Below are 14,019 nucleotides of genomic sequence, written 5' to 3'. Positions count from 1 at the left end.
TCAAGCAAAAATGTTGATAATTGTCTGGTTCCTGCTTCAGCTCAAATGTGCAAATGTGCATTTTTTTTCTGTGTTTATGTTGTTGTATCTTTGATATCTCTCGGTTTTGGATCGGTGGTTGGAAAAAATGTGATATCGTAGGACGTCACGTTGCATTTCAGGAATATGTGATGGGCATTTAAGATTCAATTGCCAGATTAATTGATAATGAAATGTTCATTAGTTGCTGCCCTAACTAGAATTTAAGATAATTTTGTGAGAACAATAATAAGACAAATAATATGAGTTTGTGAAGATGGATCTACAGTTTACACAGTATGGTAGATCAGTCATGGAAAGAGCTGTTATTACAGGATATGCAGACCGCAGTTTGTCACATGCACTGTCATGCAAGACCCTGCTTTCTTTCTATTTTGTTTTGCTTTGTTTTATTTTAAGAAGCCTTCACCCTGAGAAATCCATGTCAAAGCCTTTTAAATTTGAAAGCTAAAACATATTTGAAGCCTCAGTGTCCCAGGAAAGAAATCAGTGCACTTGTGCCTACATTTCATGTGTTAAGCCTGATCTTGCCACTAGAGGTCACTGAACGCCAACCAAATGGAGTCAGCATGACACAATGATAGGGGAGTAGGGATAAAGAAGCCTTTTAGGGAAACTGTGTTAATCGAGAAAAAAAAAATGTATAAGAATAAGGGATGCCATGAGACTTCATAAAGTATTCAAATGTTTATATCTTTCCCAGTTGTAATTTTTATAACACTGGTTTAACTAAGTGCTTTTTAATTTCCTGATTAATTGAACTTTCAAGAGAACCAACAACACTGTACTGTATATGATCACTTAATATGAAATTCAAACATGAATGACTATGAAATGTCCTGATGAAGTGATGTTGAAAAGACACTAATACAACCCCTGCAGCAAACGCATTTTTTTTTTCAAATGTTAATGTAAGTGTTATTTTCGTTTTCAGATCTTCAGTCAGTTGATTAGAGTTGAAGAGTCAGAGAAGTTATCAGCTTTGCTATTGGCAGACAATTCATAATGACGATTCTTAACCTGCCTTACAAGTCCTACGGAGTCAATTAAGGCCTAAGTGTTAATGGAGTTGTTTTTCAAACATTTAAACATGCCACAATTGGCTACTGTTCAGTTTCCTATTTCCTACGTTCATTAAATAAAAAGTAACAGTGTATTATGCAACATTGAAGAAATGCTCAATTTTTAATGTCAGTTTGCTGCAGGGGCTGTGTACTTCTTGTTGTACAAAATGTGTAATTTGCGCAAGGGTGACTGAATTTTTGCATGCATTAAAAAATGAACAAACAAGACAGATTTGTATGAGGGGGAGATGTTTTTCTTGCACTCATAGACGACCACAAAAACCTCCATTGTCCCTGGATAAAAGATAAACCCAGATGTAATTTAAGATGATTCACCCTGCATCAAAATGACAATCTCAGCATCAGTACAGAGAAAAAAAAGGAACAGCAGCAGAGCTCCCACTCTGATCCTATTTTCAGGTACCAAGAATATGTGAGCTGTATGTTGGACAAAAAAAATACATAGAACACTAAAAGTACATTTTGTGATTTGTGTAGGCTTTCTGCTGTATATCTACCCAAACCAGACTCTTTGGCAATGACGGTGAACGTGGCTATATTTATTTGTTTAGGGGTGGGATAAGTGCGCACGCGTGGAAGTTGACGCCCACTTTTTTCCCCCATCAAAATGCCTACATAGACGATCTATTTAATGGTAAGGTGCTCAGCGCGGTTACTTTCACTAATATTTCCCCTTCTAAAATCCAATTGCCTGCCCCCTACAGCTATACAAACACCCAGCATTTAATTATATGGGAGTTTTGGTTCTTCTTAGTAAACAGAACAAAAACAACAACACAAATAACGGAATTAATTAAAATAGACCCTCCCACGTTTTACCTTGTAATGGTACAGTCTGGCGACGTCCTGCGCGGGAGTGGAAAACGTGCATCCGACTGTGCGGAAAAGGAGCGGTGTGTTTCCCTGGTTAAAATTTGTGCTACATCAACAATCTACAGAAGTACTAACGACATTCAGGTTTCCTCTACACGTCGGCACACACTAGAGGTGAATGAAGGGGGGTCGTTGTGGTTTCGGTAGCTTTAAACAGCTACAAGCTAGGTAGCATGCGTGTTTGTTGATGAGGTTGTGCTTACATCTCGTTCACGCTAGTTATCTCGGATTTTAGTTTCTGCTGAGTGTCAGTGGGATCAAATTGCGTACAGACAGTGGATGTGTGAAATGCAGGACTAGTTTTGTCGTACGAAACATGACTGTCACGTTTGAATGAACTGTGGACTCCGGAGGATGTAGGTGATGGTGGTTAGGGGGAGGGGCACTGAGTGGATGTATACACGTTTCCCTTTGCTGCGTAGATGCACCATAGTGTTGCTCATGTAAATGGTCTTGCTAATTTACTCGTCTTTATTTTCCAGCTTGATAATACCCTCAGCATGGCTCGAGACTGGAAACCTGGTGATCTGATTTTCGCCAAGATGAAGGGCTATCCTCACTGGCCCGCACGAGTAAGTCTGGAGCTCAAAATCAGGCAAAGCAAGGCACATTTATTCTGAGCATTTCATTGGCCCTGCAGCAGCTATAGTCGATTAATCAGAAAAAAACACGATTGTTTTCACAAATGATTGATCTGCAGATCATTTTCTCGATTAATCATTTAGTTCATCGAGTGTCTGAAAATAGTACAAATGTTTGTTCGAAAAAAAAAATTTCCGACTAAAAGTCAAAACCTCAAAGATATTCACTTTAGTGTCATAAAATTGTTTCATAAAAATTACACTAACTTACTTACACTGCTGATTCTTTTTCTGCCCCTCCATTAATCAACTAATCGATGAAGCTCTAAATCGCTTCAGTCTTTTTTTTTTTCTAAAACAAAAATGCAAAATCTGGGGTTCCAGCCTCTCGGATTTGTACATATGATGCTTTTTGTGTCATACATGATACCAAACTAAATATCTTTGGATTGGTTGGTCAGATGAAATAAGACATTTAAAGAAGTTATATTGGTCATTGAGAAATTATAACAGCATTATTCACTATTTCCTGACTTATGGACGAGTCAATTAATTGATTTACCTAGAAAATAACTTGCAGTGAAATAATTGTTTGTTGCAGTGCTACAATTAGAGGTAAACTGCATTTAATATACATTGAAATGCAGGTGCAAAACCCCCCCCCCCCCACACAAAAACAACATATGACGACATCCCTCCCACAGAGACAAACCGCAGACACATAATTTGTTCCAGCTCTAATGACAGCTTCATGCTGTTTATGGCTGTAAGAAAATATCTGCTTCTTTCTCATCTCTGTGACAGATCGATGAAGTCCCAGACGGTGCTGTGAAGCCATCCAACATCAAGTTTCCCATCTTCTTCTTTGGCACCCATGAAACGTTAGTAACACACCAGTAACTGTTTGGTTGGTTTACATACTTATGTGAAGTAATATGTATTGTTTCGTTTAGTCTGAGCTGGAACTGCAGGAAATATGTGGTCAGGTAAAACTGAAAATTTGTTACCATTTTTAGAAAACGGTGGAAAAAGTAAACTGTGTTCTTAATTTGAGTTGTCCATGTGATAGTTTACACAAGAATCTGCCTTTGCCATAGAATTTCTGAAGAATTGTGTGGCGAAAATGTCTGATGCTTGTGAACATTTTAGTGTGAGCATTCAGTAGATTTACAGAGGTTGATGAAGTTATTTGTTATACTGTTTAAAGATCCAGTTTGTCTTTTCAGCCATCACTGTGCCCTGTTGTAGGTGTTTCTTTAAATCCATACATGTTGGATGAGTGTCTGAATAGAGTGACCTGTCTGTTTCGTCTGTGTGCTCACAGTAAACACACACTACATTTTTAATGGTTCAGAAAGTATTAAATGGACAAACATCCTTGAAATGATATTTTTTCCAACAGAGCATTTCTTGGCCCAAAAGATATTTTTCCGTACCTGCCGAACAAAGACAAGTACGCCAAGCCCAACAAGAGGAAAGGCTTCAATGAGGGATTGTGGGAGATTGAGAACAACCCAAAAGTTGAGCTCACCGCACCCAAGGTACATCCTTTTCCTCTTATTTCCACCAACAACATTTTTCGGTATTCCTCCCACAGAAGTTGGACTTGGGCTTGAATCGGCTGTTCCTCAGATGCTGCTCAACCTCCCTGACTGTTTTTATTTTGTGTTGACTTGTGGATTTTGTGTTTGATTTTGTCCCCACTTCCTGATCCGGGGTTTGCTGTGGATGTCTAAAGCTAACCAAAGTGGTTTTATAATTTTTGAATAGTTTTTTCAGCAGCTTGAGAGAAGTTACGGTAAACAGCAAAAATTCTACCTGAGAGTCAAAAGGTCTGCTAAATAAGGAGACTAGCAGCCAGCATTTAAATGTGTTAATATAAAGCTTTTCAGCAGCCAGAAGCACCTGCCCAGAAACTTTGTTTTGAAATTAAATTTTGTCCCTACTGTGCACTTATAAATGGATGAGTTGACGATAAAGTTCTCGTGAGTCTTGAGCACTGAGATCAGTCGGCTAAGCCTGACAGACAGTGACTGATAACTGGTGACCATCAAAAACAAATGTCATTTCATTTTACTAAAATAGTGTTTTCCCCTTTTCCATTTTATTATTATTACTACTACCTCAAAGCTCTGTGATAAAACCCTTGTGAAAGCTTAACATCTGTTTCATACATTATTCTGACATTATTGCGTGTGCATGGCTGATTCTGAGCCGCCTGCTTCTCAGGGTTTTTTTTTTTTTAAGTTTTCACATTTAATCAAATTTTTTACTTTTTTTGTTTGAAGCCGGTTCCTCCAGAATCTTTCACTGAAAAGGATTCAGACAGCAGTCCAGAAGGAGAGGAGGATGCAGACGACAAGGGGATAAAATCCAAAGTAAGTTTTTGCTCCTCAGATCTGCACAAGTAAATATGTAGACAGTCGCTTCACTGCATTGACATGCTACTGGTTTGTACCTGTGTTGTCAGCTTCTTCCTTCTTTTGCTGTCTTTCTGATCTTTCTCTGATGTGTGTCGTGTGATTGCCTCATAATGAATTACATACAACAGCAGGCAATAGCTTGCAAATGAACAGTGTCAATTTGTATTAATAGATTGAAGGGCTTGTATGCTAAGAGTAGTGTGTGCAACAGAAGGATATTCGCTAACTTTTCTCCCTTTCAAGACTTGCTTACCCCACCACACTGCGTCCTATGCTGTGTCTCGGGTGCATTCAGGTTCCAGGAGTTGAGGCTGAGCAGGAGAATGAGAATGAGGAGGAGGAGAAGGAGGAGGAGGATGATGAGGAGGAGGAGGAGGAGGAGGAAGGGTCTCTGATCTCTGAGCAGGGTCCTCAGGACCAGGATGTACGTACTTTGCATGCTGGGATACCATAAAGCGGTGCAGGTTGTCTCATCCCCTCCCCGTGGGAAAGCATGTGACACGTGGTGGTTTTTCAATTGGGTGGTTTGTTTCTGTTTGACTCAAAACTCTTGTTGGCGGCCACAAAGTTTTGCCGGTGCCTGATGTTTTGATTGAAGTGCCTGGCCTGGGTTTTGCTATGTTAATGCTACTGAGGTGATGGGTGATCTGCAAACAGATTGAATAATGTGAGAAAGCACTCCCTGAGTTTTCAATGAAATAATTAAGATCGAATAATATCAGATAAGCTTGTGCTAGGCCACTGAAAATGCTGCTAATGTCAGGGAAATATTAACTCTATGCGTGTAACATAAATAATTGTAAAGTTTTTTTTTTTGCTTGTTTTTTTTTCATCTTTCTCTGCTTTACAACCCTGACAACTTGTTAGTGCTTTCCATTTCTTGCTTTTCCCTGTCTGTATACTGCCTAATCCTACTGTTTGCAATTAGTTGATGTAACTTTATTTTTGCATGGCTTTCTGTGTGCTTTGGAGAAAGGTAAGTTGTAACTCAGTTAATGTCGTCATGTAATTTGAGAGGGGCTCAGTTTATTGAAGTTGTTTGCTTTGACATTTTCCCAGTGGTGAGTATTTTACCGAGACAGGAGTTGTGTCCCAGTTCCATACTAATACAAACTATTTCTAGGAAAACATGTCCCAAAAGAAAAGTCAGTATGCACTAAAAAGCACTTGATACTTAAGTGTGCTGTCCCACAATGCAATTGACAAGGGAGGTGGAGGAGGTTCTCAGAGCTGCAAAAAAATTGCAGAAACAACTCCACAAAGATCCTGTCAAACTAAACTAAGCTAAACTTACATCTTTTTTCAGACCTTTTTCATTGTCTGTATAAAGCTGAATTGGCAGTGACGTTCTAAAGTATGTAGTATGAAACTGGGACACGCCTACAGTTAATGAAACACTGGCACATTAAATATTGCATTGCATGTAATGCCACAGTTGTACACTAGAGGTCTAGCTACCGCTCCAGAAAAAAAAGTGTGTGTTTTTTTTATGAAGTGACTGATCAAATAATCCAAGGACTGAATACATGTTAACATGTCTTGTTGACAGTGATATCCAGCTTTTATTTTGTTCTCCTCTCAGTTGCAGCTCTTGTTGATTTGTTTAAGAGGGAATAAAGATCATAACAAAATTAACAAAGGTGTCACATTTTAGGGCGCCGCTCAGAAAGAATCCACAGATGTTCTTAAACCCAAGAGAGGAAGAAAGAAAAAGGTTGGTAGTATTTATTGATGGGTTTACGAGTGAAACCAGTATGTATAGAGAATGTTTTTTTTAGTTTGTAGAAAACATTTTATAAGATGACGCCTTTTCAATTTTTCTTCAGAGTGAAACTGACCAAGAGACTGAAAAAGACGATGCTCCTGCAAGTCCTGTTAGTCCTTCAGGTCGGATCTATTGCCCTTGATATTGTACCCACAATGCTGTTTATGACTTTGTGCTATGAAGAAGAAAGTTCAAGCTTGTGTGTGTGCGTGCGTGTGTGTGTGTTTGTGTCATAGCTTGTGTGAGACAGTAACAATGAGACAAACACAGCAAGAAATATGAGAGAAATACATTAATCACATTGACAAACATGTAGCACTATGAACGGAATTCATTGCATTCAGCTCACATTTAGCATGAACTGAATTTTGTGTGTGTGTGTGTGTTTGTGTGTGATCAGGTGGAGAGGGCCCCAAGCGAAGAGGCAGGAAGCCCAAAAGTGAGAAGTTGCTTCTGCTCCAGCAGCAGGATCAACAAGGCTCAGGCAGTGAAATGTAACCACATGAATATGAACACACAATGCATGATTTGTTTTATGAAAATGAACAGTATAAATATTTTATCATTTTTGATTTCATGTTTGTCAAATTGACAATGAAAAATAGACAGTTTACCCATAAGATTTCAAGATGCACAGAGTCAAAGAGAAGCATAAAATTCTGCTTTAAACTTGCATTCATAAACAGTGTGAGTTGATTATGGCTGTGGACTCATGGAGCAGCTGTATTTAAACTGCGCAACATTCATCTTTTAAGTCTCTAACAGATATTTCCTCCTATATTTCAGGGACACTGCTGAATCAGACAGAAAAAGAAAGAGGGCACTAGAGGACAAATCCAAGAGTGGAGAGGAGGAGAAGAGAAAGAAGAGGGAGGACAGCAAAGGAAAGGATGCAGACGTGAAGGAGCCTGAAGCCAAGAAGAAGAAGCAGTCCAAGGATGACAGCTCCTCTGGCTCTGACGATGAAGAGGCAGGTGTCCAGTCCACACAAATATCCTCATAGTTAGAATCCATCAACAGTGAAACACCAACATGTTTTCTGATAAGATTGCGACGTTGAGAAAGTCAGTGATGCTCTCACTGATACCATTTCAAATTTCTTCTCATCTCAGAAAAATAAAGGCAGAAAGAAACAGCAAAGCTCAGAAATCGACAAAGATGTGCGGCGACGGAAAGCAGATGAATTAAGAGAGTAAGTGTCGATCTACATATACAAAGTTACCATAGACCAAAGTGATGTCTTCATCTCTTTTTTCTTTTTCTTTTTTTTTTTTCTTTTTTTTTTTTTTAGCAGCCAACAGTCCAAAAGTCTTTACAAGGACATAAAGAGAAAATGTGACATTTAAGTAACCAGAAAATGCTCAGTATTTTAAGTTGAGTAAATATCTGAATATTGAATGGAATTAGAGAATACATTATATTTATCAACTACATTGTGCTTGTACTGTTGATATGGAGACGTAAGAAACTCATTAGGAGAGGAATGGATAGATTTCTGATTTCTGTGGGCTAATGTGTCTCGCAGGCCGAACAAAGATGATGGGAAGAAAAATGAAGAGAGGACAGGAGTTAAGAAGAAAGGTAAGCACTGTCGTTTATATATTAAAATTAAATAGTTGATTTCAAGGCACCAAGTAACCTGAAGAAAGAAAAGAACAACTTTATTATTATTTATTTTACATATTTCTCATTTTTTGTGGCCACTCCCAGAGACATGTGACTTTATTGTGTAGCACAGCATCATGATCCAATAATCAATCAAAAAATCAGACCTGTGGTTTTAAACAATACATCAATTAATCCATCACACGGTTTTTATGCCTCCAGTCGTTACTTTGGCCATAACTCAAGAATTCATATGCTAATTATGACTCATTTAACACAAACGTCTAATGCAGGGGTCTCAAACTCAACTTACCTAGGGGCCGCTGGAGGTAGAGTCTGGGTGAGGCTGGGCCGCATCAAGTATTCCAAAAAAAAAAGTACAACTGATCCAATCTTCTCAATCTTAACAAGTCAGAACATGCAGAACATGAACATTTCTTCAGAACATAGGTTTCATTTACTTCCTCCTACTCCTTGCTGCCAGAGACTTGGCAGCGCTTCCTCTCACACAGCTGAGCCACATTCGGCTTAAGGGGGAAAGCAACTGAGACCCTCAGTATGGCTTAATGACAACTGTGAGGTGGTAATTCTACTTTTTTCCGTTTTCATTTAGTCCTTCAGTTTACATTATAAACACTGCATCAAACAGTCAGTTCTGTTCATATTTCTGTTTTCAGAGTCTTGAATTCAGAACTCATTAACCCTCAGTGACTTGATTTGATATTTCCAATAGATGGAAATATGTTTCTGTGTTACATTCAAACATCATTGAAGTTCTGTTTTTAAAAAGAAAATTAGTAATTTAACTAAAAACATTTCCTTTTTGTTTTTCATTTTTCCTCAGAAATGTCAACTGACTTGAAACTCCACAGACTGCACAGTGAAATCAAGATTTCACTGAAAATTGACAACCCTGTAAGTTCACCGTCGGATCATAAATACAGGATATCTCATACATCTTTTACGGCTCATACCTTTTTAAATTTACCCTGACATACACTGAACTGACAAAGACAAAAAGCTCAGACTCTGTTCTTTCAAATTGTTGTTCATTTTTAGTAGTTCAGTTTCCTCTTCCTCTTCTACCCTTGTGTTGTGCGTCTTTTATGAGTTAAAGCGCTGTGACGATATTGTGACTGAATGACCCCCAGATTCCCATCCTCTGTTTTTGGCCTAAATTGCTGCACTTGGTAACACAGGTCCACTCCCTGAGTTACGCTGATTTTTCCCTCAGTGGGGGGTGCAGGTCTGTGCATGATCTACACAGTACAAAATAGGTCAACAGGATAACATCTTGAGACAATTGGAACTGCTCAAATTACTGAAATTCTTGGGGGGATGTGACAGTGGAGTTTTAGGTAAACAAGTCATCAGACTAGCTTTACTCCAGTCTGAGGAAGTTGTTTTGCAGCTTAACATTGCTGCTGACCAGATGAACTGAGACTTCTGTTGTCTTCAGTTTGTGCAGTCCTATATATGTAGAGAGCAATTTTTGATACCCCTTGGTTAAGCTTGATAATGCCCCCCGCCCCGCCCCCCCCCCCCCCCCCAGGATGTGAAGAAGTGCTTGGAGGCTTTAGATGAGATCGGATCCCTCCAGGTCACAACCCAGCACCTGCAGAAACACAGTGAACTCATTGCCACACTCAAAAAGGTACAGTGAATGATCCAAGGTCCATAGAAAGACAACAAACTGAGCAATCAATCTACAGGAGGGTGTGCTTCTAAGTCCTTTTATTGAGTGGCGATGCATGTTTTTATTCACGTTCCAGATTCGCAGATTCAAGGCCAGTCAGGACATCATGGATAAGGCCACCATGCTGTATAACAAGTTTAAGAGCATGTTTCTGGTCGGAGAAGGCGACAGCGTGCTCAGCCAGGTGCTCAACAAGTCTTTAGTCGAACAACGGCAGCATGAAGAGGCCAAGAAAGGAGCGCTGAAGAGAGTCGAACAAGCCAAGGAAAACAACTCGGGTACTAATCATTATAGAGTCTCTTGTTGACAATGCATGCTTCCTCTTTCAGTTGGCTGGAACACCTACAGGCAGGCAAGTATTCTGGGTGTACAAATATGTTCAGAAATCTGTGTGCAAACATCTCACACGGCTGCAGTTTTCACGTTGCCTACAGGGCTACAGGCCTTTGTTCACCTGACTCTAGAGGTTGAATTACAGTAAGAAATATGTAATTACATTTAACTACATTTACCTTAGCTAGTGAAACAGGATGATAGTGATTCTGTCTAAACTTTTGGTCGGCTAATGCTCTGTTTCACTGGAGCTGCTTGTTTCAACGTAACATTCTGGTCACATCATGGGGTCTGAGTAGTCCTGGGGATGTTCATCTCTCATGCTGTAGATAAACAAGTGATCACTGTAGAGAATGTCTCCAGTGGTTTTACTGATGCTGAGTTTCCATAGAGTCGAGATAACGCCACCATGCTTACCACGATCAACCATGACCATAGCCGGTGATGTAAGCGTGGTGTGAGTGGGTTTCCATATGACGGGTGCAGTAACAGGTTTCCCTTCATTGGTGCTAGAGTATTGAGGACCTGTTTGACTTCATCCAAACTGCAGCTCTTGTCTGTCGCCTGCAGCTCTTCATCCACCCAGCTCACTTTTTTTTCTTTCTTTTTTTTTACCGTTACTCCCTTTTATTTTATCAATGAGGACTCATTCTTTGGTGTTACAAAATCTTCTGAAACAGCTGAAGTATTTTAGTAGTTTTATTGCTTGCTTTTTACCCAGTAACTGATATTTTCAGTTTGTTTAAAGCCGATATAATTGCTCTAAAAATGTGTAAAATGACGACGTGAAAACAACATGACAATATAAAAGAGGTCGTTTGTTGTGTTGAACCCACAGAGAATTATATCCTCGATTTGCAGCCCCTGAAGCGCCCCACAATTAATGTTTGGGTTCACTCTCGTGGCTCTCGTAGCTGTTTTCATCAAAAAAGCAGACGGACACAGTTAGGAACTAGCTGGTGAACATATTGAAGTATTTAGAAGCTGAAGAGCCAGATGTCTTTTCTTAAGGGTTGGTAGAAACCAAAGACAGAGCTATAAGAGATTGAATATTGCTCTTAAATTCATCACTTGGACACAAACGCTCCAAATGAGTGACAATGATCCTCCTGGATTACGCATCTGCAATAATTCTAGCACATTTCAAATATTAGCAATTGATGCTGATGATCAATACTCATGATTGCTGCTGCTGTTGTTGTTGCACACAACTTACAAATGTTCTAAATGTGCACAGGAAGTGTAAAAGTAAGCTGTCATACATGTGAGCTATTTGGAAGCTGGCGAGGTCAGGTGATAAAAGTCGCAGAACGGGGCTTGTCTGTCGGCTATTGGTAAAGTGGTTGTGACCAGCTGAGTCGGATATGACAACCAGCCGGAGAACAGAGGCATTTATGTGCTTCTAGTCCACTACTTCTTCCCTTTAGGACGTCATCTGTGGTTGACATTTGTATTAGAGACACTTGCAGTAATCAGAGCTCTGCAGCCATATCCTCACTTCAGTGACTCATTCAACTGATGTGCGTACTGTACTCGCACCAATACGATGGTCCCCGTGAAAGGTCTCTTTCTAGAGCAAGGCATGCCGAATGGGTGGAAAATCGTATTTATCTCAGTAAGGTCTGCAGCTCGGCATGTGTCGTCACATGCTCCTGTGAGTTCCTGTCTCTGCGGTGGTTTTAGTTTGTGTAGTCATGTTCTGTCTGACTGAGTCCGTCTGTCCCTCTGTGCACTGCCCAAAAGACAAGCTGACGAATGGCGATATCAGCCCAGAGGAGAAGACGCAGGAGACGGAGCGGGAGAAGCTGCAAGAAGACGCCCCCGCAGGAGAGAATCACAGGTAGTTTACCTAAAACACACAGAAAACACAGTGTGTGATTGTGATTCTAAAATTTGGTCTGGGGTTCCTCTCACATACATTATATAAGAGTTACACTAATAAAATTGTACATTTTAACTGGATAAGAGACTTTATCGTAAATTATTTTATATTTTCTTTCTGTCTACAAATGAGCAGAAATCATGACGTCAACTCCAGGTTAGCTTCTATTCCACACGTTTCTATAGCTCAGTGCAGTGTCTCATTGAGGCTTTCTTGTAGATAAAGATGAAACGTGTTCCGAGGGTGTGCTCTCCATCCCGTATCCTGAGATACATCGGCATCCGCTGCTCTTACGATTAGTAATTAAACGTTTGTGATTTTAAATTAAATTGCAGTCCTCATGCAGACACATGGCCTGAACCACACGGCTTACTGTCGAGAAAGGTTCTGTTCCAAGGCTCAAATGTTTGTTGTTTGATTTATTATAAACGTCTGACTTTTTGTGGAACAGAAATTCTGGTTTCACTTTCACACTCACAGCCCTAAGCCCTTTTTGTTCCAACTGAATGCATAAATCATCAAAGATATGTCACAAATGGCTCTGTAGTTTCCTGAAACAGCTTGGGAACTAGTTTTTACCAAACGTTACACATACATACTCGTAAATGGTCAATTTGTTGGGGGCTATTTTGCTTAATTCACCATGTCCACCATAATGAAGAAACATTTCGCTCAGTGTGGCTTACATATATATATGTGTGTGTTTGAATAGTTTTTGAACTGTGGATGCATAGGTGAACAAGATCAGATTAGGGCTACACAGGCAATACAATATAATAACTAGGTTTTGCATGGTTACTTAAAATAAGGAACATATATAAAATATCACCACCTACCCTTAATTGTGTTTATTGACATCTTTTTAACTTATTTTCTTTGACTGTAGTGCCCCAAAAGCTCAGGAAGAGTCCACTTGAGTGTCCTACCTGCCTGAAGGAAAGAGAGGACATGTGCTGCTGTACTCCTTTGTTCAAACTGGGATCTCTGGTCCTGTTCCTTTTGATGACTGATCACTGTCACTGGTTTCCAGTTCACTGACTGTTTTCGACAGTTTTGCTGCTCAAAGGCTTCAGTACATCAAACCCCTCCAACCCCAAGATACTGACTGACTGACTGACTGACTGACTGACTGACTGACTGACTGACTGACTGACTGACTGCATAGTTTATTTTTGTACTTTGTGTAATCTTTACCTTTCAGACAACTCTTCTCACATACATTGTCACATCTGTTGAATTTCATGAACAGCGTAAAGAGTAAGAACTTGTAGATCTGCAACACTGTGAACTTAGATCTTAATGAGCATGCTAACAGAGAGCAGGTTAGTACCATTTGGTCCTTTTTTTTTTTTTTAAATGGAGTAGATGGTTTTTATTTTACTCTAATGTTTCCTGTGCATTTAAACTTTGCCTTTTCACATTTTCATAATCAGCAGTTTGATCTTAGCTTCTCTTACAGATGATTTCAAGTACGGAGACATAGCTGTAGTTAGAAAACACCATTACCATAGATACCTATTCACATCAGATGCACACACCGAAAATTCTGCAGTTTTGCCAAAGTTTCTTTTGCCAAGAAAATGCTTTATTCTCAACCATGTGCAAGTGTCTGTTTTTAAAGTTGTTTTTCTTTTTAACATAGGTGTAAATAAGAGTATTTTTGTGCCTGTCTGATGACCTGTTTCAGCATTCAATAATAAAGCAGTACATATAGTTCACCTTTTGTCTTTCATCATT

The 14,019-nt window shown here is 39.5% G+C and overlaps 1 protein-coding gene across 3 annotated transcripts; it reads left to right on the top strand.

Annotated features, from left to right (window-relative positions):
• Positions 1–1,954: 1,954 nt before the first annotated feature.
• psip1a (PC4 and SFRS1 interacting protein 1a) lies at positions 1,955–14,000 on the top strand. 3 transcript variants are annotated; one of them, XM_056371919.1, is made up of 17 exons: positions 1,955–2,111; positions 2,480–2,569; positions 3,383–3,459; positions 3,981–4,119; positions 4,867–4,956; positions 5,297–5,425; positions 6,656–6,715; positions 6,828–6,888; positions 7,167–7,260; positions 7,553–7,736; positions 7,879–7,958; positions 8,292–8,347; positions 9,216–9,286; positions 9,924–10,025; positions 10,144–10,345; positions 12,144–12,240; positions 13,169–14,000. In XM_056371919.1, the coding sequence occupies exons 2-17, from the start codon at positions 2,498–2,500 to the stop codon at positions 13,197–13,199; spliced, it is 1,545 nt and encodes a 514-aa protein (XP_056227894.1). In that variant the 5' UTR covers positions 1,955–2,111; positions 2,480–2,497; the 3' UTR covers positions 13,200–14,000. The 3 variants fall into 3 exon arrangements, with proteins under 3 accessions (XP_056227894.1, XP_056227895.1, XP_056227896.1); XM_056371921.1 differs by having other exon boundaries at positions 1,996–2,017; XM_056371920.1 differs by lacking the exon at positions 5,297–5,425.
• The last annotated feature ends 19 nt before the right edge of the window (positions 14,001–14,019 follow it).

This window comes from Seriola aureovittata, chromosome 3 (genome assembly GCF_021018895.1).
Source record: "Seriola aureovittata isolate HTS-2021-v1 ecotype China chromosome 3, ASM2101889v1, whole genome shotgun sequence".
Classification (NCBI taxonomy): Eukaryota; Metazoa; Chordata; class Actinopteri; order Carangiformes; family Carangidae; genus Seriola; species Seriola aureovittata.
Note: the sequence above shows the minus strand (reverse complement) of the source record. Positions and strands in the feature narration are given on the sequence as shown.